General features: G+C 41.3%; 3 protein-coding genes across 6 annotated transcripts in view; 2 read left to right on the top strand and 1 right to left on the bottom strand.

Annotated features, from left to right (window-relative positions):
* The window catches only part of myo1d (myosin 1D), a 60,938-nt gene extending 50,208 nt beyond the window's left edge, over nt 1-10,730 (top strand). Inside the window, exon 22 of the mRNA XM_026350728.1 lies at nt 7,952-10,730. Within this exon, the coding sequence (XP_026206513.1) occupies nt 7,952-8,108 (157 nt within the window). The 3' untranslated portion in view covers nt 8,109-10,730. The remainder of the gene's footprint in view (nt 1-7,951) is intronic.
* Nucleotides 10,731-13,853: 3,123 nt separating this feature from the next.
* On the bottom strand, nt 13,854-18,226 carry cdk5r1b (cyclin-dependent kinase 5, regulatory subunit 1b (p35)). 3 transcript variants are annotated; one of them, XM_026350806.1, is made up of 3 exons: nt 17,975-18,226; nt 15,694-16,822; nt 13,854-15,103 (listed from the first exon to the last, which is right to left on the bottom strand). In XM_026350806.1, the coding sequence occupies exons 2-3, from the start codon at nt 16,596-16,598 to the stop codon at nt 15,082-15,084; spliced, it is 927 nt and encodes a 308-aa protein (XP_026206591.1). In that variant the 5' UTR covers nt 16,599-16,822; nt 17,975-18,226; the 3' UTR covers nt 13,854-15,081. The 3 variants fall into 3 exon arrangements, with proteins under 3 accessions (XP_026206591.1, XP_033182702.1, XP_026206592.1); XM_033326811.1 differs by having other exon boundaries at nt 15,694-16,819; XM_026350807.1 differs by lacking the exon at nt 13,854-15,103 and having other exon boundaries at nt 15,690-16,822.
* Nucleotides 18,227-19,389: 1,163 nt separating this feature from the next.
* On the top strand, nt 19,390-27,171 carry psmd11b (proteasome 26S subunit, non-ATPase 11b). 2 transcript variants are annotated; one of them, XM_026352042.1, is made up of 13 exons: nt 19,390-19,518; nt 20,963-21,064; nt 21,163-21,359; nt 22,660-22,717; nt 22,924-23,118; nt 24,458-24,602; nt 24,716-24,776; nt 25,081-25,143; nt 25,399-25,524; nt 25,680-25,715; nt 25,808-25,859; nt 25,970-26,112; nt 26,209-27,171. In XM_026352042.1, the coding sequence occupies exons 1-12, from the start codon at nt 19,428-19,430 to the stop codon at nt 26,110-26,112; spliced, it is 1,269 nt and encodes a 422-aa protein (XP_026207827.1). In that variant the 5' UTR covers nt 19,390-19,427; the 3' UTR covers nt 26,209-27,171. The 2 variants fall into 2 exon arrangements, with proteins under 2 accessions (XP_026207827.1, XP_026207826.1); XM_026352041.1 differs by having other exon boundaries at nt 26,204-27,171.
* Nucleotides 27,172-27,196: the final 25 nt, after the last annotated feature.

Here is a 27,196-nt window from a genome sequence, read left to right as displayed (position 1 = left end):
TTAAAACAATATAGTTTAATACAGTATTAAATCCTAAAGTACTGGCACTACTACAAACATTAGCTACTTTCTTGGTGCAAAACTTGTGCAGCCTTGCGATTAGTCACCAAAGGTTCTTCAAGGATAATCTGTCTGCATAGTTGTTATATAACTTCCAATTTAGAAAAGCGAATTGCATGCAAGTTCGCAAATTCTCTTAATACAGAAGAGACTCATACACACTCAGTCATTGTTATGTGGGCCAGTGGGGAGCCCTGCTCGTCTCATTGGCTCTGTGCTGCAGCCTGGGGGGGGAGGCGGGCTGGGTGTAGTGATAGATGGCAAGAGGCCAGGCCAAAGTGTGTGTGTGTGTGTGTGACTGCGAGGAAGTGTTTGTGTTCTGAAGGGGTAAGTGCACATTAGAGATAATACTTAGAGTGTGAAAATGTCCAGCACGTGTCAGAGGTTCTGTATGAATGAAATAAATGTGAGAGCTGGTGTGACCTACTTTTCCACTGCAGTGAGTCCCTGCATCTTTCTGTCTCATGCAAACACAGGTCCAGTGTGTGACAGAGGGGTTGACCCTATCTACTGTGTTTTTGTTTTGTAGCACGAGCAAAGACGCTAGCACAAACCTCTGTAGCAGACGGCTAAACGTAAAGCTCGGTTAATTAGTCATTTGAAACTAAATTAATAATCAGTCTTAATAAATTGTTTAAGCTGCTTCTTGTTCCTCAATTGTGAGCACATATTGTTGTAAAGTGAATATGAAGCAAGAAATGTGAAGATCAGAAAACTGTTCTGGACATTTTATAGGCATAACAATTCATCGACTAATCCAAAAAGAACGATCAATATAATAATCATCACACACAGCTTCTGTGTGAGTGTTGCCAGAAAACCACAGGAGTCATCTGTGCAGCTGTCTGCTGTGAACATCATTACATTCTGCAGCATTGCAATAATGCATGAAATCTCATGATACATTGGAAGAAAATTGCACACTTGTAATTAGCTCTGACCCTCTGACAGATTCGGCACTCGGGGACACGTTTATTAAGCCTCATTTCAAATGCATTCTAATGGGCAGAGATAAATGTCACCGGATTTACAGAAGTTCACACAATTAGCAAGGATCCGTTTTGCATGGAAAATTCTCTGTGTCTGAAGTTTAATTGCAGCCTTAGTAAATTATTTGAAATGCACTGACTTCATTAATGAGTGTTTCTACTTCAGGATCACCGTATTTTTCTTTCTATCCGAGCGTCTCAGACAAATCACAGCCTTAACATTTGAATTACAGAGTTACTGTTTTAATTTTCTTTTTTTATGTTTCTCTGGACGTTAATCAGAACGTAAACTGCTGCTGCTGTGTGAGGTGCAGTACGTCTGCTTTAGTGAGCTCTGCTGTATAAATACTTTAAAGTCTGTCTTTACATGTGCACAGAGCTAAATCATGTCTTCAGACTAGAATAGTGCTCACGTTGTAGTACGTGCACTCTAGTGCAGCATCTTACTGCCCCCTTTGGATAAAAGCATTAGTCCGGTGCTGTACAGTCAGGATGATACAGTAGGAGACCTCCACCCCTTAATCCTCCCCCCACCTCCTAACACACATGTTCCACCCAGCAACAGCACCATCTCATGTCCCACTGTCAGGCCAATTGTGGCACACCCTCCTCCTCCTCCTCCCCCTCGTCCCATTCTTCTTTCCCTCCTTCCACATCAGTTGTTTCTCCTCCTTCCCTTCATTCAGCGTCTATCACTGACTCATTTCGCCACCTGCCATTAATCTGCTCACCTCTCACCTTTTCATCAAGCTACTTGTTCTGCATCCCACCTTTCCACTTTCCTCCCCTTCATCTCACCTCCTCGTCTTCCTTTTCTTTAATCTCCTTCATCACATGACTCATTCATTACACCTCCATCTCTTTATTGTCCACCTTGCCCTCTTTGTTTCTGTATCGTTCTGTGTCATCCAATAATTTCTGCATTTTAATCCCACTTTATCCAACATCCAGCGCTCAATTGAATCACATCTACTGATCTGGAGCAGAAGGTGTGAGCACAAACATCGACTGTGGTTTTAATTCAACATATACTAAAACATCTACACTAGCAAGCAGGAACGAGTTCAGGTTCAGATTCAGAACTATTACAGGTTGACCTGAAAGGGACAGTTTAGGTGCTTCACTTTATCTCTAAGAGCTATTTCTTTGTCTTTTATGAAAATGTCCTCAGTAAATTAAATTAATTCACTGTCTATTTTAGGAAAATAGACTAGAACTACTAATCCAAGCCAATAATAACTTTTACAAGGACATTTTACACGAACAGACACGGGATGTTTCACAAATTAAAGCAGTTTCAAATTAAGAAAATAAATTATTTACATTTACGAGTGAGATACAAGGTACAAGGAGGAGGAGCGTAAGGAGGTCTTTTATAAGGACCCCTACTGGAGGTAGCCACAGCGGGGATTCGCTCCCCAGTTTCCCACATGGAGGCTGGCCATCGACCACACTACACACCTCTCTGCTACACCTTCAGTTTATTCAGCTTTTATTTGTTGGTGTGGTTTTTTCTTTCTAAGCTGTGAGCAGCTGTAACAAGACAAACCAATTTCCCTCAAGGGTTAAAGAAGTTCTTTCAATCTTGAATCTAAAACTCGTTTAAGAGCAAAACTAAGACTGTTATGACCCAGAGAACAAACATGCAGTGATTCACTCTGGACATTCAATATAGAAGAGAATAGAAACGGTGACGTGTGAGTAGATGAGAACAGACAAACCTTTGATTGATGCATTGATTGCCTTTAATGAACAGAATTGGAGCCTGTGCCACTTGAGAGTCGAGCGGCCTCCCTTCACTAATGAGGAACTAATTGAGGCTGCCTGTCTTTCTTTTTTCTGTTGTGACACAATGTGTGGCCGCTTATTGCTTCAGCTAATGTGTTTTTAAGGCAACTTCATTCAACCTTGAGATGGTGGAGAGTTGTTCTGAAAGGGCAGAGACGCAGCTGATCGGTGACTAAGGTTTAGCTCACTGGCTTCATGACACGGAGAGAAGAACAATGAGAATCACACCATCCAGCACAGAGCTGACCTCCTACACGCTCACGCTTGTTTAACCCTCCCGCTGTGTGGCTATTATGGCTCTTCAGTGTGTGTTAGCCTCCACCATCTGTGGAGCAACTGCAGTATCCTCCAGAGACAGAAGCCTTTGCTTTGTACATTTCCGGTTCTGTTTCATCTCCCACTGATCTTTTAAACAGAGAAATGTGGAGGTGAGAAGTCCTTTTGTTCAACCTTGGCATCTGTGGACAGCTTGCACTCTTATGTTATTGATAGCCTTCATTCACCTGCTGTCCTGTTGGAATAGGGAGAGTGTATCTCCAGATGCCGTGTGGAGAGCCCACCGGTGGTCACCCCACATGTTGCCATCTACTCCATCGTCTGTTCTCCTCAGGGGGTGTTGCAAAGAATTATGGGCTGTGTGTGCAGGAGGTTGGTCTTGGCCAAGCTCCCACAAACCGTGATGGGGGTGAGAGGCACTGATGGTGTAGTGGGCAAATTTAGGATGTCACAGTGAAATAATTACAGGGAGACCACAAGATAAAAATAAAAACACTGCGTTAATGAAGGCTTCGCTTTAGCAGCTTGACCTCTGAACCCGACGTCTCCATGTACACTAAAGATTGACCTCCTATCTTCCTTCCTTTCTTTTCCTCCTCGTACACACTTTAATCACAACCATTTCTGCTGCCAGTGCATTTTTACCCCCTTTTTTTTATGACCTACTTAGTAATCGCTCCCGTTCAGCTCAACAGCTCTTCTCTCCGTCGTGAGAGGGAAAGATAACAGTTGAGAACAGCAAGGCACAATGAGAGAGGCAAAAAAGAAAGTATTCAAGGAGAGACCCAGAGCTGCTGCACTTTCACAGCTTCGTAAATACTGTAGCGTAACATCTGGGGTTCACCTAACGTGACAGTTCAGGAGGAAAACAAGAAACAGCTTCCAACAAGCACCACTTCACGTTACTTTACATCACTGTGAGCGAGAGGCTGCTGCCTCACAGAATCATTTGAATAAGATGGCTTTCAGTGCTGCATTTGATCTGGTGTTTGGGTTTTTATTCTCGCCTCTAAACATTTTAAGATGCCTTTTGTCAACTTAGAAGTGAATTTGGAAATGTGAAGACGTGGGGGTAAACATTTTAGAAGAAAGGGAGAAGGTGGTGAAACATTTCAAGAATAACTTAACAGAGGACAAGAGAACACCGCTGCCTAATTCAGGAATCACCTACAGCTCTCTCACTTCTTTTATTTTTATTTTTTGTACTGAGCATCATCTGCATCTCACTGCAACAGTATCTCACGGACGTCAGCTCACTCAGCATGCTGCTCGTCCCATGTCTCCCTCTGCATGTTTCTATAATTCACAAACCACCCAGCTGCAGCACCAGCAAACGTTGTGCACAGTGATGCTAATTAAAGAACTGCACTCAAAAAGCCTCCTAGGCAGATTTCAAACCCCAGCCACTTTAAAGTGGGGCAGACGAGGCCATTACAGGTCCATCCATCCAGACTGGTGTACAGTAGCTGCCTCTGTCTCGGATCTCTATTCAGGACAAGTATTATTCCACCTCAGAGAATTATTTTCCATCTGATGTTGGTACTTGTCGTGTGTGTTTTTGCACCTCTATGCCCTGCTGGCATCTTTCTGTTTTATTTCCAGTGCGAATATAGCACACAGGAGCATGTGAGGCCTGTGATGAAGCCATGTGAGAAAAGAAAGAGTGTGACAGTGAGAGGAAGAGATGCTGCATCACGTCTGGTGTTAAATGTTAAATCGATGTAGTTGACGGGGCGGCTACTCAAGAAGAGGGAAAAGTAGAAAAAGAGCATTTACAATACTAATACTAAAAACTGAAATCAAACATTTACCAATGTGATGATACAGAAGTGCTGTGTACATGAATTGTTTTTCATACTGTTGTGTCTGATCCAGCTGAGACAGAGGAAATAGATGTTCTTATAATGTGCAGTACGGTCCGGTTATCATAAAGGCAGCATGGCTCCGTCTTCAGTGTGCAGTGTGCCCCATGGTGCCTGACCTTCACACACACATGTGCTTCTCCTTACTGTGCCTGTAAGTACTTTGTTGTGCTCAGAGTGGTTTCACAAATAGAAATATTGATGCGAGGAGACTTTTTATTTTAAAGAAAGTGACATCACTGTGTAAAGTGGACATTTGTGTTTATGTTGTACGTTACTTATTATGCAGATTTAATTTAGTAATAGCTCAGGAATGAGGCTGAGAAATGCGTTTGAAATACATCACTGACAGGGTTTGAGCTCCTTCGTTTGTTGGTGTAATGCACTGTGATATTTTTCATTATAAAATCACTGTTTAATCAGAATTAGAAATAAAAAACCTTCAACTCTGATCATCACCTCCTCGAAGTCCCGAGTCTTTACAGCCAGTCGGCCTCGTAGTGTGTCCCTCCCATCTCCATCTTCCCCACCTGCAGTGCTCATATATTTTTCAGCAGTACAGAGCCTGGGGAAGAGCCAGGTACACTATTAGAGGGATGACTCAGAAGTGGGGCTGGGTGGCTTCACAGACTGGAGGTAATCCTGGCTGCTCGACCTGAAAATAGCCTGAATCGTCCTCGTCCACCGTTCTCATTTCTCCCTTTCAGCACCCCTTAACTTTTTACTTTGTACTTTCTTTAGATCTATATTTGAATGCCTTATTTTTCTTTTTACCACCTCCTTGGGTCTTGATCCTTTCATTTCCATTTCACTTGTATACATCCATTTCATCCATCCGCTCCCTCTTCTGCTGCTGAACTCCATCCTTCCAAATAAAGAGGAGACACTTTTGGGAGCAAGCGAGCGTACACTCACATGGCATAAAGGGCAGAAACACACACGGGGAATGGGGGGTAGGGAAAAGGAAAGAATTGATTTTCCAGTTGGAGAGGCTGTCCGATGAAGGACTAAGTCTGCCCTCGGGGCTCTGACTCGCTCAGACCAGCTCCTGATGGCCGGTTGCGACTTTAAGATTCAACTTGTTTTCCTCCTCACATTTGGAGGACCAGCTCGGTGCTGATGGATTAGAAAGGTGTCAAAGACCTGTTTGTGTATATGTGTGTGTGCCCATGTGTGCCTAACCCCGTTTGCCCTTCATGAGCTCAGCATCCCCCTCTGGCATTTCAGCGAGATGGCGAAGTAGAGGGAAGGATGAGAGACGGTTAGAGAAAGAGGCATATCGCAACACGCAAACACACAGTGCCGATGGCTGGCTGGCAGCCATGACAGATGGGGGAGTTCAGTTCATGGGGGTTGCCATGGAAACCAGCATCAGTGCTACCCTGAGCTTCTGCTCTCTGCATAAGCCGAGATAGAGAGTCTGCAGAGGAGTGCAGCGTGGGCAGCAGAAGCCTCTTGCTTGTTGTTTATGACTTATTGTTGTTGCGCAACAAGTCCGTGCGTGTTATCAGGTTCACGAGTCATTTCCCAAGTTTCGATTCGGGGGACAGAGATTGGCGGCTTTTTGCGTGAATCCGACGGTAATTGCAGATAATGGATTTGTTTACAAATGACACAGGCAGCCCTGATCGGTAACTGTGCCAGTGAGAAAGTGTGTCACACTGAGCACTTGACTGAACAGAAAGAGATGCACGTTTATTTATCACACTTTTAGCTTCCTGTCGCCGCCCCTCCTCTCTGAGCGCCATTTACATTTACATTACGTCTTCCTCTCACTTCCTCTAAACCAGAGGATGATTATCACACAGTCATCTTCTCATCACCCTGTACATTACATTTTCCTCTCTCTCTCTCTCTCTCTGAATAGCAGCCTCGCAGTTGATGCCGTTTCCTTCTCGGTGGTTTATTCCCATCATCGATCGCGTTTAAGCACGAGTGAAGCAAAGCACACGTTCAGCCACAAATAGTTTAAGTAGATGTGACAGGCACTAAAAGCCAATCCACTGCTGTGCTCCAGCCCAGCTAGACCATATGGATCATTCTCTCCACAGCACTCTGGCCTGATTTCTCCTGTTATTCATCTTAATTTCCGTAGTGTGCCTGCTGAAACATAAAAACACAGACAGTATATCCTGCAAGAGGATTATAGGGCATGCTGCATCAAAATGCTGCACATACACTGTTATTCTCTCCCACACACTCCTATATCCTGTGACTCGTACAGTCATACTCATGCAGCATCGTAATCTCCCACGTTCCGTACGTTTTCACTATACTTTATTCTCTTTTGTGGTGGTTTATGTAAGACGTGAGGTGATTTTATTTATATGCTCCTTATAGTGTAAATGTCTGAAGCTGCTCAGCCACTGTGCTGCCTTGTTAAGAGTTAGATGAGTCAGTCGATCCCCGTTTCAGTTGTATAAAGTTAATGTGAAGCTAAAGCTGGATCAAGTGTCAAGGTCACCTCCACATGCCCACATTGCCTTTATGATGAACCCTAGAATTTAAATTAGCTTAGCTGCTATGATGACTGCTCTCTGTTCCTGATACGTATTTTCTGTCTTAGATATGTTTTCAATTATTCACAATAGGATTCACCATCGTACTATAACACGTATCAAAGTATGATGGTATGGGTGAGTGATGCAAAGTGTGTTTATATGGTTAGTGTGTGAGAGAAAGCGTGACCCTCTGTGTAAGAGAGTCAATGTGCATATCACAGTATCTACAGTACAGTAGTAGGATGTGGGGAAATTAATGTGCTTTATTTGTGAGATTACAGTGCAGCCCGTGAGAACAGGTATGATTTATGGCCTAAGGATACTGACTGTACACAGCTTTTTATCTCTGTTCAACTCTCACACACACAGGTCACCAATAGATGTATATCTGGTTTCTGTGCATTAAACTACTATGTGTACCAGTAATAACGTGTCCGTCTGGTTTCTCTCTTTTTCTTTTCTTCTCTTCCTGCAGTGAGAAAAGGAAGCTGCAGGTGAACATCGCGAGTCCCATCCAGTGCAGCTTGAACGGGAGGAAGTGCACGGTCATTGTCGAGCCCAAGATCAACCAGTCACAGCCAGACTTCATCAGGAGCCGATCTGGTTTCATCCTCGCCGTTCCTGGGAACTAAACTGGGCCAAACCAAGACACAGTGACAGCTGATTTTAAAACCAGGCCGGGATGATGATTATTTTCTTCTGAGTCACTTCTCATTTTTTGCAGAGCTGCTGATTATGTGACAGTGTAGATAGCGACTCTACTTGCAAAGCCATGCCAAATTTAACCTGTTTTGTAGATTTCTATGCAATGTTATTATAGAAAGGAAGAAACATACAATATGCCTACGTGCAAAATGCAAAATATGCACAACATGATCATCCACCAAATGGGTGTTTTGTCCTTTTTCTTTTTTTTTTAATCCCTAAACAATTTGCTTTGTGCAATATTTAGTTTATTGAGGACTGATTATAGCGAATGAAGGTGCGACGATATTATGCAGCAACTGTTTGCAGAACCACTGATGTTGCAGAATAGGAATTTATAATCCCTGCAGCTCCCTGTGTAGCAGCCAGATCAAAAGGGAAACCTTAAAAAAATGAAGTAAGATGATGTTAAAGTTTAGATTATTAACTTTAATACAGAAGGTGCTAATATTGTTAATGACCTAGATTAAAGACCCCGTAGTTGGAAAATGAAAGGAACTACAGCGCCCACTTTAAGTTCAGTGAATGTTTACAATCACAGCAAGTGAGAAAATGTGATTCAGTCAGTGTCTGATGCTCAAATTGCAAATCATTGTTCGTCACAGGATGCTGAGTAGGATGTGTTGAGCATATCCTGAACATCGCAACCTGCTTCACACAAAGCAGTCAAATCGATTTCATTAAACCCTCTCTACTGCAGCACCTGTACTTCTATAATATTCTAACACTGCTTCCATATCCAAAGGCAGATTATACTGTATTTAGGCAGCAGATGATTATAAATATGTGTATGCACAGAACATATTAACTAATACTGAAGAAGACAAATATGAAGACAATATTTAAAGCGTTATGTTTTTCCCATGATCATTTTTAGTTGATATTCTCTTTTAATATAACACGTGATGCTTTATCTTAACAGCAAAGTGTTGCTGGCCAGTACTGTATAATCCTGTGTGCACTCCAGCTCCTGAACAGTCTCAATTGTTGTCTTTGTGTTAGGTGAAAAGCCTAATGACTTGTAGTGGCAGTCCTCTGGAACAGACTTCCACTTGACAAATATTCCCTTCATCAGAGAGAAAGAGTGTCTGAGTGGGACTGTGTGTATTGTGTGTGTTGATTAGCTCTTTTAGCTCTTTACTTCTTGGCTCAGAGACTGGGAGCCTGGCTAGCGGCCATAGTGGAGGGGCGAAGACAGTAAAGTCTGTAATCAGAAGTCCTGCCCTACTTTACCTCCCCATCAAACGATGGGAAGTGTCATTAAAAAACGACTTTTGTCTGATCTTGTTAAGTTCTCCCCACTTCTCTCAGTGTGGAAAGCCAAATCACACCAGTCGCACGATCAACACCTCTCCCAAGCTGTCGGCTGCGTGCAAAGTGTTTTCATTCTTTGGGAAGTGTTAACACGTTTCAATATGTTTAATGCACAATTTGTGGCAGCGCACAAGATCACAAGATGAAGATAAGTGGCTTCGCAATTGATGAGTCTTCACAGTGAGGAGTTTAAATAAGAGTTGACAGTGCAACACAGCTAATATATACATACAGATTCATGTTTTTGTTGGTTTAATGTTAAAATGCAGTGTCAGGAATCGACTTATTCCTGCACGCATTTGCTTAATATTAAGGTCTCATAGCCTCATCTGCATTGTCTCTGCGTAAAGACTGAAGTAAAGAATCCTGACTGTGGGTTGAGGTGATGAATCAGAGCTTCCTCAGTGTCTGGCCTAGTTGAAGAAGCAGAGCCACTTACATTGACTTCACGTTAACAGGAAGGTAAACTTGTTAGCAGTCATTTTAACACAGCCTCTATTTGTGTCGTCTGAACAAGTCGTTTATCTTAATTAGTTTGCAAGTGCCCCTGTGTGTTGAGGAAGCGAGTCTCTATTCTACCTCGCAGCTTCGTGCTGGATGACCTTATCCTGTTGTTTGATAAGACACTTGGGCTCAGTTGTGTTGTTTGGGGAAATTGGTGCATTCATAGTGTGGATTAAGGATGTGACATTGGTAGCATTTTCAGTGGAGCTCAGGCTCAGTGGTTGCCTGTGATGAGAGAGTGTGTCTGTCTGTGTGTGTGTGTGTGTGTGTGTGTGTGTGTGTGTGTGTGTGGACTACAACACTGCAGCTCTCCATATCCTCCAGCATGGTAATCTCCCACAGGGCTTCTCCTCTCTGCTCAACCACTCCACGCTCATCTTTAGGATGGCCTGCATGTCACTTCTCACTTCAGCGCTTCGCTCATTTCTTTAAGGCAGAAGGGGGCGGGGGCTGGGGAGGGTTGGTGAACAAAGCCTTGTTTGGCATCCTCACTTTCTTTTTCCTCTGTCAAATCACTTGGCTCCTTGCCCAGCTGGGCTGGTTCTACCATCCTGCAGGGCAGTGAAGGTTTCCCTGTTTGTGTTTTTTCCTTCCAGCCATCCTGCACCCAGGAGACGTGCAAACAAAGAAGGAAAGTACAGCAGCAACAATACATGTCAGACAACAGGAATATCATGCAGGAATGTAAAAACCAGAAGAAAAAGGAGCAAAACTTAGCTTATTAACCAAAACATGTAAATACTGTGGGTCTAAAACATAATAGAGAGAGTAAAGATAGTTTGTCAGAACTACTTTCAGCAGCGTATTCATACATGTGGTGCAATGTTAACAGCAAACTACAGCATCTCCCAGTGCAACACAACAGTGGAGCTCTATGGTGCAGACGATAACATATATCAAGACTCACATGGACAATATTTGCAAATAGGTTGAATTAATTGCAGATTTTGGTCTATAGAGCTTTTCCCACATTTGCTTTAATCTGCTCTGATTTGTTTTTATGTTTAAACCCAAACAGCAATAATGATTTTTTTCCTCATTACATTGATTATGAACTTAAAAATCACAAGCTTTACCAAATTATCCCTTTAAGAAATGGGCATAGGTTAACAACAGGAGAGTTGTGCTGTTGTGTTTTTCCCTTTATTGAAATCTTCAGAACATTCCTCTGTTTTTTTTGTGTTTTTGTTTTGTATTGTACACATCAGCCAAAGGGGAACAGATTCAATTAGCGCTTCTATAATTTATTCAGTGGTTTGATTAAAATCTCTATGTATGAATTAGTAAGTGCCTAATTTTATAATAACTTTATATTTTGCGTATTTGTGTAATATTACATACCAGAAATAAATTGTGTAAAGGGAACTGTTGTAATATTATTTTGTGCAAATGTATTCTGTCTAAATGCAGATTTTGCATTTTCTGATGTTCCATAATGAAAAATGTCATTAATCATTTAATTAATAAATTTATTTGCTTCAGATTAATTTTTCGAGCTTGCTTACGTGTGTTTTCTGATGATCTCCAGTGAAACTACTGGAAGCTGTGTCTAGATATCATGCAAATACGGTTTCTCGAGACCAGCCCTCTCGAACGTGTGGTGTGCTAATAGCTGGGTAGAGCTCAGCGTTAATCCACCCACTAACAGCTGTTTAACCGGGTGACGTCGAGACGACTAAAAAACTCCCGCAGTCGGCATGACAACACTGCTTCCCACTGCCACTGTGTGTCAGCCACTGCAGCAGGATCCACTAATCCACTGGCTGATGGATGTTCATCTGTTGCAGATTGGGATGACTCCTTTTCCCCTCGTCAAGTGTAGTGACTAAGACTAGACTAACTGACCTGGTGGTTAAATACATGGAGAATGAATGTGCAGAGAGGGAAAATGACACAAACTGTGTGTCTGTGGGGGCCTCTCGCTTTATTTGGGGTTAAAGTGTTAAATGGTATCAAGCCAGTAAATGGCCCCAGTAAATACTCCTACAGTTGGCAGAGGTTATGTGGAATCCAAATGTTGGATAAATTTATATTAGAGATCGATCTGCATTACTGTATCATCATGATAAATTACCAGCTGTGATAAAGCCGACTGCACAAGACGAAGCTGCCAGCAACCCGAATCCTTAGTAGGAGATGAAAACCATGTGCTGTGTTGAGAATGCATGAAGGCTATTTAGTTTTTTTTTTTAATAATAGCTGGAGCAGTTAGTAGTGGATAGATGGTTGACATATGCTAACTGCACAAATCTACTGAAAAAGGGTTAAAAGGAAAACATAATATTCACATTAACCTTCAGTTTAAAATGAAATTCATTAAAGCTCATTAATCGGACTGTGGTGGCATTTGTGAATTTGGGCTCCATAAATATGAGCCCTGCACCATCAGAATCAATGCATGAAGATGTTCCACATTCAACAGGCACCAGACTAACGCTAAACAGTAAAACCTTCATGGAGGTGCAGACAGTTGATCTGTGAGAGGAAAAGATCTTCACTTTGATGCCAGCAACTGGGATTCAACTGTTTAACAGTGGATGTTGGTCTGTGTTAATGAAGCTTTCATGTTAATAGATGCTTAATGTCTGTGTAGACTTAGATTAAACGTGTGCACGTCCGTCCACAGCTGGAGGCACAAAAAGACAAGTGAAGCCCTTCAACGATCAGTGCAGTTTATTTTTCCATCACAGTACAAAAATAAATTAAAATAAGCAGAAATCAACTTAAAAAAAAAGTTTCCATTACAGCAACAGCTTTTTTGTGTTTTTCCAAAAAAAAAAAACAAACAGCGTCAACACCCCTCCCTCACCCTCTGAGTCCTGTAGTCTTAGTACCACTGTGGTCGGTGTATGCTCCTCGTCCATAAGAAAGCAATGTCACACATTCTTCTGTACAAATGAAACGCTGCCTTTCACACACGCACATTCACTCACACATGCAGCTGTCGAATGCCTCTTTTTGAAGGTCTTAACCACTGTTTCGTTTTTTTTTTATTATTTAATCTACAAAGTACGCAACAAGATACAGAAAAGAATTTGACAGAAATCTTTAACTATCACTTGAATCTTTTTTTTTTTTCCGTATTTTATAATCTTTTGAAAGTATTTTCTCAAACAACTACTCAATAATGCAAAGTGGAGAAAAAAATGGCACATTGTAAGTGAGTCGGGGCACGTGGACAAAAAGAAAAGGATTCTGGGTGTGTGGGTTACAAGCCCTACGAAGTGCATGCCCCGCTGTTGTCCTGCCACAAACACACCAAACGAACCGTCTCTCACTGATGTTAACTCCATCACCGGTTAGCTCATCTGACTCATATTTAACAAAGCAGTGGAGACTTTCAGTTCTCTGGGAACTGCTTTAACACACAACAGACGCCTTTTGATGGCACGATTAAACTGTTTTAGATTTCTGAACACTGCTGCAAAGAAAAACATCTACACAGCTTATATTGACATGAGGTGTGAGTCCTAGTAAATACATTTCTGGATGGAAATACTGTAGCTTCTCCTTAGGATTGCAGTTATTAAGGTGACAGCCAGGAGCTGCAGTGACGTAGCTTCGACTATTTTCCTATGAAAATGAAAAGCTACATCCCTAATGTCTTATGTATGACTTCAGTTTTGCTTGCCGCTGTGTTCCCATGGCACATTGCAGCAGCAATTTAGTCTACTGGATCGAAAATGTGACTGGAGGTCATCTCCTCCAACCCCTGGGTGGATGTTCGCAAGGTCGCCTTACACTGGATTTGCACAGAGGTGATGCTGAGTGTGTAATCCTTAAGGTAAGCTGTGCTTTCACTGCAATGATGATTAACAACTGTCATTAAAATAATGTATTCTCCTTGAAAATGTGTGTGCTTTCTCTTTGTGATATGTGGGACAGCAGGTTAGGTCAGCTCCTCATGCAGGACAGCAATGCAGGACAAAACTATGTTTTCAGGGCATTTAGGTTATAACTCAATGATGTTTTGTTTTGTCAAGGTGTTCTTGATGGTGCCACTTTGGTGATGGTCAGATTTAACATTGGTTTGGCTCGAAGGGCTGTTTAATTTGATGTTCATTAATAAATCCCTGCAACATTAACTTGCAAAAAACAAATCAATCTTCATTCCCCCCAAAGATAAGCACACCTCCTCTACCAGAAAACCTCCTCTCTTCATGTCCTTCCCCTTTTCAAAGTCTCTCACGAGGATTATTCGTTTACTTTAAATGTGCCTAAATAATAAATATGTAAATGGCGATAATGTAGGTGTCAGTAAGTAGTTATTAGTAGATGAAAATCCACCCCATCATTCAACAGCTGGACAAACAGGACAGTGTTTGAGCGTTCTCAAAGATATGGCACTGTTTAAACATTTCTATGCTGAATCAGAAGCACAAAATCAAACATCATTCCAAAATGGCTGAAACACAACCTATGGACAAAAGTACAAAAAAAAAGAGTCCCTGGTAAACAAATAGCCTATTTTAGCAAGCATAGCTAAATAAACTAGTGTCACTTTGTTCACAGCATTCTCTAATGCAGATGCAGTTAGTTTACAAATCAAGTAAAAAGAAGAAAAGTAGTAGTTGCTCCTGCCCTCCCGGAAACTCTGTAAAATTGCATGGCACACGTGCAAAACATTACATTTCTATGTAAAAAAGGAAAGAAAAGAAATCAAAGAAAACTTGCAATAAATAAGCCTCCGTAGGTGTAAGCCTCTGAGACGTGAAACATCCAGTAAGTTGTTTTTATTTTTTTCTAGATGAAAATAAAGTAGGTCTTTCTTAACACACACAGTAAGACCACTCATCATCGGCCATACGTCCTCTGGCTGTTGTCCTTTTAGCAAAAGTCTCACATCGCAATGTTTCCTTAACATCCATCCAATCTGCCCTCGTTTGTGTAAGTCCACAAACAGACACCCACAAAAATAAGGATCCAGCATCGATGGGCCCTGGTGTTCCTCCCTCTAATGGCCAGATATGCATTGCAGTCCAGTGTCCACACTAGTGGAGGGGATGTGGTTGTTGGTGTTCCAAAGAGCCAGGGTGTGCAGCCAGGGATGTCTGTTCATCCGTGATGCATGAAGAAAGCCAGTCAGGCGATGGCCCTCACCCTCCTGCAGTAGGCAGTGCACATCACATTGTCAGTCAGAAGGTCACTGGTAGGCTGCTGCAGCCTCAGTCCTGTCCACATTCATTGCTGTAGATGTATTCTTCCATTTCTAATGTTTTTTGTCTTTTTGTCTGAATTGTTTTTTTTTTTTTAGGGTTTTCATATTTCATATAGATATATATTTGTATGTTAGCAAAGGATTTACCCAAGTCTGGCATTTTTTGTTCATGTATCATCACAGACAAAAAAGCTTTCATTCTCAGGTTTCCAGAAAAACCCTCCTTTGCTTGTTTGAAAATAGATTTCATCTTACTGAAGTCATGCTTTTTAAAGCCTGTGGCCAGTTTTAGTGACCATTGCAACTTTTACTGTATCCCTCAAACACAATGCAAACGCCTGAAATGAACTTCAGCCAAAATAACCGAACCTCGCCCCAGAGTTGGATATAAACTTGTTAGAAATGTAAAATTCTTCCTAATTGACTGAGTCCCACTGCAGTTTGAACAATAATAAATAAATTCCGGTTCCCTCGTCAAAATGCCAGACTGGGGTACCTCCCCTGACCCCTCTGCCCCCCCCCCAGCATCCCCTCACCGGTCCAGGCCAATGAGCAGGCGGCTCCTCTCCTCCTCCTTCTGACTCTCGTTCTTCAGGTCGGCAAACACCTGAGTGAAGTAGTGCGGGTCGGAGTTGATTTGGAGCATCTTTGCGCTCATCATGTTGATGATGGACAGGCAGCGGTCCCAGAAGGTCTCCTTGGAGCTCTCCACTAAGAAGGGCTTGAGAGGGTAGGAGATCTCATTGCCCATGTAGGAGTAGGACAGGTAGAGGCAGGTGAGCAGCACGGCCTGCAGCTCATGCTCCGTGGCCACCTCAGAGGAGACCACGTCACGGCACAGCATGTAGACAAAGACCACGTTAGCAGGGGTGATGAATCCTTGGTCCTGCCAACCTTGGAGCAGCAAGGAGCGGTCCACGCTGCGCAGCCATAACACTGGGTCAGTGGGTGACAGGTGCTTCAGCCGATAACAGCGCCGGCACAGAAACTCCCCAAGGCAGCGCAGCAGCTCGCTGGTGGAGGCCTGAACAATCACTCTCTTAGGAGTCCCAGGGGCCACATTGGAGTTGGCAAGGGGGGCCTTCTTGACAGATGATGTTGTGTTGTTTGAGCTCTTGGTGAGAGCTGGGGTGCTCTGATCCTGGGTGAAGGTGGACAGGTTGGCGCAGGACTGCGACTTCTTCAGGTTTTCATTGTTCAGGTGGGTGACATTGTTCTGGTAGGTGCCGTTGGGCTGAACCTTCTTGGAGCCTTTCTTCTTGGCTGACACTGCTACAATCCGCTTCCACGGGAGCACGTTGATGAGCGAGTGGCGCTTCAGGTTCTTGTCTTTAGCGTTCTTGCTGTTCTGGACAGCCGTGTAGTGGCCCACCGTGGCCGGTCCATCCTCAAAGAGAGCCGCCTTTCGGTAGCTAGGTGACAAAGACAGCACTGTTCCCATGGTGACTGCAGAGAGATGTCCAGGAGCTGCACTGGGTTAGAAGAGCGTCTTGCCGAGGAGATCCCGAGGGTCTCAGAGCCTCAGTGCACCAGTGTACCGCTGGGCATCTAAAGCCTGGGAGGAGAAAGTCCTGTAAACAGCCCTCTGAGGGGATAACGATCACCTTGACTGAAACGGTCTGTGTTGTATTTCAGCTCTCTGTCGGCGTCTCCAGATGGCCACTGCTGAAAACAGAACAGATCAATAATCAGAAAAATTATTCAGCTGCTTTCAAATTATCCCTCAATACTGACAAATAGCAAAACAATCTGACATTAATTCTATAGTTGTTCATCTTCCAGCAGATAAAATCACAGGATCGGCTCAGTAATGTGCTCATAAATGTGTGGCTGAGTGGTCTATCTAGCAGTACCTCAGACTTATTAGCAGTATTGATTGGATTCAGTAAGAGGTGGAATAGATCAGCATATAGCTTCTACTAATGAATTCAAACAGTATGGATCCTCCTTTGCTGCAAATGTAATACGCAGGAGAATCATCCTAACGTTGAAAACACTTGTGTCTGCAGTGGAGAACTGGGGAATTAGGGGATTCATTCATAGGTATGTTGCTTCATATTTGATTGAAAATGAATCCTGTGTGATACATTTATAAACATTTTATGATGAGAGACCCATATTCTGTGGGCAATGGCTGACAGGTCTGAGCGAACCACCCTCACCACACTAAAATGGAAGACAGAAACGTAAACACCATAATAACAGGTGAAGGTCGCGTTTGATGCATATAGGACTCAGCATATTCACGCACGAAGCCAAGGTCAAATGATTTAACCCCAATAAAACGACACAAACAATGTTTGTTTCTCTTTGAATCGACATGTTTTCTTCCTCACTGCAGTAGCTTTGCATACGAAACACAGGATGGATCGACTCTGCTCCCTTCTGCAGTCTCCAAACTGCTCATCCCCCCGATAACAATCTCATCATGAATTAGTCAGTTGTGGAGGAAATTCCAAAACACGGTCTTTTAACGTGACCTCTCTGGGGTGATTTAAAGCTACTGCTGGGCTCCTTGCTGTGATAAAGAGGAGTTGTATCCACCGAGTGCTCTCCGTGGTGCTGAAACTGAACGTGTGCGTCGAAATCAAAATGCTGGCCATAATAGGCGGTGGCTCAAAAAGAAATCCTCATCTTTACCATCAATATCTCACAATATGTCGTTAAACATTGATCTCTACTGCTTCACATTTGCATTTCTTTTTACTTAATTTCTTAATTACATATAGATGCGCATCACCTGCTTTTAGATGTAATGGATCCACGAATCTGTGCAACCTAACGACTACTCCACCTTCAAAATGAACTCCAACTTACCCGATGTCCAGCTTAATGAGAAAATAATGCGAGTTGGAGAGATGGTGCTCCGCGTCTCAGGACTGTTTTTTTACTTACAAAACGGGATTAAAGCCTAAAATCATCTCGGAGAATATAAATGCAACAAAGAAAATAATCCGAGCCGCGGAATAAATGGAAAGGGTGGAGAAACACGCCTGATGTTGGCGGTGCGCAGACGATGGTAGGCAGTTGTGGAAGATGAAGATGTGCTTCTGGTCCTTCTGGCCGTGAGATGCGGATGCTGCGAGGGCTGATGTTGTGTTGTGTCACTGACTGTGTGAGGATGGCTGACGCAAAGGCGGTGGTGGGGCGCCGCTCTGCGCCCTGTGCGCGCTGCTGTCTCCGTTCAGAAACAACTCCGCCTATGGCCACACAGCAGGCGGCCATTCACAGTGAACCTAATGAACTCATGTTCTTCTCATGACGCTGTCAGCAGCAACCTAACACAATCAACACTATTCCAGTAAGGTTGTCCAATTTTTATTCCTCTTATAGGAGCAATATGTCTATAAAGTCCCTGTGGTCTTTCAGTGGAGGTTTGTGCGCATAAGTTGTGGTCAGATCCTTTCACATAAATAATACTGTTTAATTTAGTGTATCAGCCAATCATCATATACAAATACATCTATACTGAATATATACTGTTTGTGCACTAAAGTTAATTCTGTTTCTATTTTTTTGTTTTGTTTTGTTTTGTTTTTCTTTTAAAATCTTAATTCATCGGTTTAGGCTCTGTTGACAGTAGGTCTATAATCTAAAACACAACATAGATTAGGTAGATTTTGAGATAGGACAGTTCTCCATTGTTACCCATGTGTAGGGATTGTGTGGTTTAACAAAGAAGCTATTTTGAGGGGAAAAGGCAGAAGAAAGATAATTACCTTTGTCTCCTCCTCGTGAAACCTACTAAATATTACCACAAAGAATATTGAGGAGCATGAATGGCCTGAGGCTAGGAGATTATTTCTTAGCTTTATAATACTTAAAGATGTACTGCATGCTTTAATTTCTGCACACACACTTCAAAAGTAGGAAACGGTGTGTTGGTATCACCTATTTTAAAGTCCTGTATGAGCTGTGCAAAAAGGTCTATTCTGGAGTAAAATGTGTAAAATGTTTGAGACAAATAATCTCATATTGAATGTTTCCATCCAGTATAAGCTTATATTTTCCTACTGTTTAAGTGAGATTGTGGTGTTTTTATATAATTCTGTATAGTTATATTTTGTAAGGTCTGTAAAAATAACTTCGGTTAAATGATAAAAATAAAAATGAACTGAATTGTATATTACTCATAATGCCCGTACTTAATAAGACTACATTTCCCTAAAGTCTTTAAATCCCGGCATGCAGTGGTGCACTGACGTCACATACGCAAAGTAACGTAGTCGCCGCACGTAATTTTCATTCAAGCAGCATTTGAATAAGGAAGATGGCGGCTGCAGCAGTGGTTGAATTTCAGAGAGCCCAGTCTCTCATTAGCACGGACCGCAACGCCTCTATCGACATTCTGCATTCAATAGGTAGGTGTTCGGCACGGTGTCTGAGATGAACGCTATTCCTCTGACCTCTGTAATGTTTTCGTCAATCAGTGTTAGGCGGACGGTTAGCATGCTAGCCAGTGGCGTTCGCTAGCAAGAGCCGGTGGTGCACCGTGCTGACTCACTGTTGAACGGTGGGTAACGGTAACTGCTAGTGGATGTTAGCTAGTTAGCTCCTTAGCACTTTTGCTAACTGTAGGCCTGGGCGTAAAATATGTTACGAATGTAATCAGTCATTTCACGTTTTTAATCGAGTAGCTGGAGTTTTTGTTGTTGTGTCAGTGACTACAAGTTTCTAAGTGAACTACTTTTAGCTTTATGTAAAACTGTCATGTTAGCGTGATTGCTGTTGTGGCTAACGTCATTAGCTTGTTGTCAAAGCCTCCAACATTTCTTGTCAACACAGTAAAATACCTGTCGACTTTAGCATCAACGGGATAATTATGTGTAGTTGGCGAAGCGTTTTCTTGTAATTATGTTTGCCCAGACACACAAGCAAATGGAAATTGCGTTGGTATAAACTGTAAATAGCTCCTGTACTTTCCACAAACACCACTGTCCTCAAATTGCCTTGTCACCCGAGCACTCATGCTGTCAGTTATTCCTCTCCCTAACTCATGTTTTGAAAGGCTTTTTATACATTTCTGAAATGTTACATTAAATAATGTATTAATAATTTAACAGAAAGTTATTTCACCAAATTACACAACCATGTAAGTCGTTTATTAAACATCAATCTGAGCATTCAAATGTGAGTACTAGCTGTCTTCTATTTGATATCCCTGTAATACAAGTGGTATACTCTTAATATCTGTGGGCCTTGTTGTGCTGGTTGGGCAAAAACAAACTGAAGATGTCACCATGGGCAAAGAGAAACTATGATAGACATCTATCTATCAATCTATCTATATAATTGATATGATTACTCATGCTGTCAGTTATTCCTCTCCCTAACTCATGTTTTGACAGGCTTTTTATACATTTCTGAAATGTTACATTAAATAATGTATTAATAATTTAACAGAAAGTTATTTCACCAAATTACACAACCATGTAAGTCGTTTATTAAACATCAATCTGAGCATTCAAATGTGAGTACTAGCTGTCTTCTATTTGATATCCCTGTAATACAAGTGGTATACTCTTAATATCTGTGGGCCTTGTTGTGCTGGTTGGGCAAAAACAAACTGAAGATGTCACCATGGGCAAAGAGAAACTATGATAGACATCTATCTATCAATCTATCTATATAATTGATATGATTACTCAGTAGGACAATAACCTTGCATTCCCAGCTGTCAGATTGATATGTGGGTTTAATTTTGTTTAATGTTAAGTATTACTGAGATGTAGAAGTCCAGATACTATGGTTGTGAAATGGCTATAACATCACAGATTCAAATTATCTGTCACCTTTCTTTAACAGTGAGGAGAGATGTTCAGGAGAACGATGAGGAAGCTGTCAGGGTTAAAGAACAGAGTATCCTGGAGCTCGGGACACTCCTGGCCAAGACGGGACAGGCTGCAGGTAATGTTAAAACTTTTCCTCTGTGCCTGTTTAAAGACACTGTAATTAGTTTTATTCTGGGCATGTTTCAACATTTGTTTTTTTGATGCCATTTCCAGAACTAGGGGGTCTGTTGAAATTTGTCAGGCCTTTCCTGATTTCTATCAGTAAGGCCAAGGCAGCACGGCTCGTTCGCTCTCTGCTAGACCTCTTTCTTGACATGGAGGCAGCAACAGGACAGGAGGTGGAACTGTGTCTTGAATGCATTGAGTGGGCCAAGGCAGAGAAGAGGACTTTCCTACGACAAGCTCTGGAGGTAAGCCAAATTCAAATAATCTTATTATAGCAAACGTATAGGTTTAACACTTAAAAAATAAAAAGTACTCATTTTAGTTTTTTTGAACAGGAGAAAAACAGGTATACTTTCCACTTGTATTATGTAAGAGGTTAGCTGTTGCTTTACTTGCTGTTTAGTGACTGACTTTGATGACTGATGACAGTGAAAACAAAAGTGTTATCCCCAAACATAAACATTAACTGTGGGACGGATCAAATTGAACATTCTTTATCATGGAGTGGGAGATGCTGTGATGCCACACAAATGATGGGGCAGCATTTTGTTGTAAGTAGATATTCAACACCACCATCATGGACTTTGGATAAACACAAGTTCAAACCATTTACTTTGGTTTAAAGCAAAATAAAAACAGGAAGCCTGATGAATGTGATGATAATGCAAATATGTAAGCGAGATGTGCTCATACATCCAATACACACTGCTGTCTATAATGACATCATCCTGCTGTAGCAGACAAAATGAGTGTACTCACAGCCAGACACCGGGCATGGCTTGTGTTGTGTCATAGGGGCTAAAAAATGACAAACTTTGTTTAGAAAGTACTGTGTTTGTACTTTGTGTTTAGTGTGAGAGAGAAGTCTTGTACTTAGATAAACACTGTTTTTTGGATTTGCATGTCTTCACCCATCTGTTTGTTACATATTGTGTTGAAAAGTTATTAATCTGCGCAAAGCATTAGTGGGGAACATCAGACTTTCTTACCACCCACACAAAACTAAACTTTTCATACTTATTGTTTTGTGGCATCATTTAACAAAACTGCCAGCTGTAGCCTGCACAGACAGTCCTGAATGCTGTTTCAGGCTGCTGCATTTCAAGTAAAATGATAACTTATATGGGTTAGTGTTACATTCCACCTTTGAGGTCCACCTCCTCTCTCTGGCACTTTCTGTCAGGATACAAGAAAAAGAAGGAAACTCTGTAGTTTAGAAGAAGTCTGTGAGTGCCATTACAGCATCTTGACATGAATTGCTTCATAGTAATGTTTACTGATGTCTCACTCACCGCACATATCTGTATCCAAGAAGAGACATTATGAAATGTGTCACAACTTGTTGCAGTTACTCAAAGATTTAGGAATTCAGGAAAAGTTTTGCAAATGTGCATGAATCCTGGAAAAGACTGTTAAAGCTAAGATTTTTCATTTTTATTTTAATGGATATCCCAGTACTTAAACTACATGTTGGATGTTTTCTGTAAACCAGTAGATTGGTGTTACTCCTCCTTGCTTGTCTAACATCACACTCTCTTTTTTCAGGCACGACTCATCTCACTCTATTTTGACACCAAAAGGTACCAGGAGGCCTTGGCGCTTGGTGAGTGCTTCGAGACCAGGCGTAATCTGTTCTTCATACATTACTACTTGCTATGACAAATGAAAACCACGTTTTCTGGAGTACAGCAAACCTTCAAAAGATGTCTTTGCCCATTTATCCTCAAGCTGTATAGAAAGTGTTGTACAAAGTTTTGTAGTTTCTGTAGTTACTGTGCATAATACAGAATCTCATTGTGTATCCCTCAGGTTCCCAGTTGCTTCAGGAGCTGAAGAAGATGGATGATAAAGCTCTTCTGGTAGAGGTTCAGCTGCTTGAAAGTAAGACGTACCATGCTCTCAGTAACCTGCCCAAGGCCCGTGCTGCCCTTACTTCAGCCAGGACCACCGCCAACGCCATTTATTGTCCTCCAAAGCTCCAGGCAGCACTGGACTTGCAGTCAGGTCAGAAATGTTTATTCTCTCATCCAGAATTTTTCAGTTTCTGAGCTTGCTTGTCTGAGCTCGGAGCTTGTTTTATGCTTTGAAGGTATTTAACGTTTAATTCAACACCTTAACATTGTGTTCATGAGAATCACTCCCACATGCTCTACTTATATTTTTCACATTCTTCATGTCCACCCAAATACAGAAAGCTAAATGTGTTCCGAGTTCCCATCATGTTTGTATTGCGTGTGTGCAAAGTGTCTTTATATACACCCTCACTAATAGTATGAATAGAAGTGTGTGTGCACTGGTACTGTGAATACATGTCTGTCCCAGTACAAAGTATGAAATGACCTTAAGGCCTATACTACAAAGGAAACTGATTATTTAACAGTGAAAGTGTGAACATTATTATTTGTATTACTGTTATCACTGATATATAAGTAGACAGAACATTATGTGACTTGCCGGTGCTCAAAAACAAATAAAAATAGTAACCCAGCAAGAGTGACCTTTTTCAAGACACTTAGAAAGAAATAAGTGTTGGTTGCATTTAGCTGCAAACATCAATCCTTCAGCGTGTAGCCTACCTAAATTACCTCTGTCTCAAGGTATTTTACTATTTTACTAGTCAATGGGCAAAGCCAAAGGTATGAGCTTTATTTACTAGACCAAGTGTGTAAGATTAAAAGTAATGGGGAATGAAACGATGACTTTGTGTAAAGCATCTTTCTTGATGTTTTTCTGTATATCATTTTATGTCTGTTGGTGTTTTTCCTTTGCTGTACAACACATTGCTCGTTTACAGTCGTTTATTATTCTGATATAAATTAACTACCACTGGGAGGTGCCAGGATTCCCCCATCAGATGTTTTATATGATGAAAACACGCACTAGAACAAGGTTTTCAATCTACCATTTATTTCTTTTAATTAATTATTAAATATGATTAAAACATTCTTCACATTTTATGGTTTTTATTTGCTGAAACTTAAGAGTAATACAATTTTGTAAAGGTACAAAGTGGTAACTTCACACAAATAAATACAATTTTAAATTAAAATTAGTTTATATTCATTAGAATTTATTTCACTCCAAACTCTCAAAGCAAAAGTGGTTTTGAAATAAAGGGTATATGGTTTATTCTTCAGTGACTCAGTGTTTACTGAGAACTATCTCAGTTACACAGTTTGGGTTTAATGATGTGTGGGGAACAGCTGCGAGTCATGACACAATCATGCTTATTCATTGCTTTCCTTTCAGCTGCAGCTGAAACTGCTTTCACATTTCAGTGCAATTGACATGATTTATTTTCACTATAGATGGTAACTTTTGTGCTGTGGCATTTCTGTTGCAGGGATCATCCATGCAGCAGAGGAGAAGGACTGGAAGACAGCCTACTCCTATTTCTTTGAGGCCTTTGAGGGCTATGACTCCATCGACAGCCCGAGAGCCATCACAGCACTCAAATATATGCTTTTGTGCAAAATTGTGCTCAATTTGTGAGTCGTATTTCACACATTTAAATGCCATAATTTCTATATATTTGGAATCAATACTAATTACAGAATTAATACATAGGGTTGCTCATTTCTGTCCCATCTTTCTCTTTCAGACCAGAGGAGGTACAAGCCTTGATCAGTGGCAAACTGGCCCTGCGATACGCCGGCCGTCAGGCAAGTACTACCGCCATCGTTGTTTTTGTTTTTCCTGCGTATTGCTCCTGTTACAGGATTAAGGATGAATCCTAAATAATGATGCACTTGACTTGAACTGAAAAAAGCAGGTCCCCTGCTTTGTGCAGGAGACCTTTTGAAACCAACTTGTCTGCAGTGTAGCTGACAGTGTTTCAGTTTTAAAGTTACTTCAGGTCTCTGTAATTACCTTTACTATATATTAGCAACATATGTTTGTGCAGCTAAAACATTTCATTAAGGTTGTGTCTATAGAATAACACAAAGATGTTCTTGTCCTTTTCAGACAGATGCACTGAAATGTGTTGCCCAGGCCAGCAAGAACAGGTCATTAGCAGACTTTGAGAAGGTAAGTTTGTGTCGATGATTTTTAATATAGTAATGGTTCCATCCAGACTTTTGAGTCTCTTTTTTTCTCGAGCTTGTAACACATTAAGAAAGTATCTTTTAGATTTCTGACTTTGTTTGATTTGACTTGCTAATATAAAACACAAAAACGTGTTTTTATTAAGAATTTCTTAATGTTTAATGTCATTTTCATAGTATGCCTCCACTTAATCTGCCTCACTGTTTGAGCTTTAAGTCAAAGGTCTGTATCTTCCAGGCCCTAACAGAGTACAGAGCAGAACTGAGGGATGATGCAATTATCAACACTCACCTGGCCAAGCTGTATGACAATCTGCTGGAACAAAACCTCATCCGAGTCATTGAACCATTTTCCAGAGTACAGGTAAAGACCTCCTAGTCACTTTATGTATGAAAGTTGCTTTTATAGCATTACATTACATACGTCTTTCTGATAATACTGGTGCTGTTCTGACCAAACCTGAACCATTTTTGCACACATGATTAAGACCTTTTTTGATTGTCTCCTTCTTTTTTCAGATAGAACACATATCGGGTCTAATCAAATTGTCAAACGTAAGTTTCTTTACAGTTATCCAATTGCTACTGAACATTAAATACGCCATCTGTACTCTTCTGTTAATCATTTATTGTTTTCTTCTTTATAGGGAGATGTTGAGAGGAAATTATCACAAATGATTCTGGACAAGAAATTTCACGGTAATTACAGTTTTCTGTGCCAGTAGAAAGAAATATCAACTGCATGCATGTCACCGGCAGTGCAAGAGGCTTCAGTGTACTGTAATCTATATTTTATGACACTGCTGCAGGAATCCTCGACCAAGGTGAAGGCGTCTTGATCATATTTGAAGAGCCCCCGGTGGACAAAACATACGAAGCAGCCTTGGAAACAATTCAGAACATGAGTAAAGTTGTGGATTCACTTTACAACAAAGCCAAGAAGCTGACATAGGTAAAAATATTTATGCAAGAAATGAAACATGTTTTTAATGCTCTATCTTCCTTCTCAGCTAAGAGTTTTTTTCTTCCTTTTTCTTTATCAGAACAGATGGTTCGATGGAGGAACTGTGTGTGTTTGACCAGCGTGTGTAATATTTTAAGAAGGGGACAAGGGAGAGCAACAAAGTCCCACGAACAGCAACAAAACAGGATTCCCCCATCAAACTCCCTCTCTCCTCCCTCAACGGACAATTTCATCACTTCTCTTGTTTGTTTGTTTTTCTTTTTTTCTCCTCTTCTTTTGGTATCTCTTCAGGATTCTGTATAACACTCAGCGGCCAAATCAGGCCATCAGGGAATATTGTACAACCACAATAAAAAAAGATGAAAAGGTTTAAGAATACATATATGTTTATATCTGCTACAAGCTTGGGCTTACCAAGCCTTAAACTGACTTCACTGCAACCTCAAAGGTGCAACATTGACCTCTGCAGCCTCAGACTCTGCTACCATTTGTGGATGCAGAAATGATGCTTTCTCCTTCTTTCTTCTTATCCATATCTTTCAGAAGCACACTGTTAAGTTTTTGGAAGGTTGGGATACTCCTTGGGATTCTGAATTTTGGTCAGACAGCTCCCTCTAGCTTTTATTTTTCCTCACCTTATCAATGCCAACAGTTACGTTCCCACTGTATTTCAGATATGTATTAAACTCAGTTTATTTGTTTTGTGCTTGTTAAAAACAAAAAAAGAGAAAATCAGATGGTTGCCACATATCTGCACCTCCTGCTTATCTACGTTTATAGAACAGACAGGATGCCATTTCACCACTGGTGCCACTTTTTTGGCGCTTCGGTTTGCCTCAGTGTTTGGGTGCGGTATGAAATCGAAGGGCAGAGGTGGAGATTGCCTCTGTGTGTCTGAGAGTCATCCCTGAGTGAGCAATTCTCCATTGTTAGTTCCTAGCACTAGTGTGGTATGCTAGTAACCAAACAATTTGTATGGTTTTGATTTGGTTTCTTGTTTTTTTTCTCTTATAAATACATTTTCAAAATAAATATTTTGTATTTTAAGGGTTTTGTCTTGTCTCTTGCAAAA

This window comes from Anabas testudineus, chromosome 19 (assembly GCF_900324465.2).
Source record: "Anabas testudineus chromosome 19, fAnaTes1.2, whole genome shotgun sequence".
Taxonomy (NCBI): Eukaryota; Metazoa; Chordata; class Actinopteri; order Anabantiformes; family Anabantidae; genus Anabas; species Anabas testudineus.
Note: the sequence above shows the minus strand (reverse complement) of the source record. Positions and strands in the feature narration are given on the sequence as shown.

Coding starts and splice junctions, on each gene's coding strand:
- cdk5r1b (XM_026350806.1), bottom strand. CDS start 16,598: ATGGGAACAGTGCTGTCTTTGTCACCTAGCTACCGAAAGGCGGCTCTC. Junction 15,104..15,693: donor CTGCTCATTGGCCTGGACCG/GTGAGGGGATGC, acceptor TGCCTACTGCAG/GAGGGTGAGGGCCATCGCCT.
- psmd11b (XM_026352042.1), top strand. CDS start 19,428: ATGGCGGCTGCAGCAGTGGTTGAATTTCAGAGAGCCCAGTCTCTCATT. Junction 25,144..25,398: donor CATTAGCAGACTTTGAGAAG/GTAAGTTTGTGT, acceptor TGTATCTTCCAG/GCCCTAACAGAGTACAGAGC. Junction 25,525..25,679: donor AACCATTTTCCAGAGTACAG/GTAAAGACCTCC, acceptor TTCTTTTTTCAG/ATAGAACACATATCGGGTCT.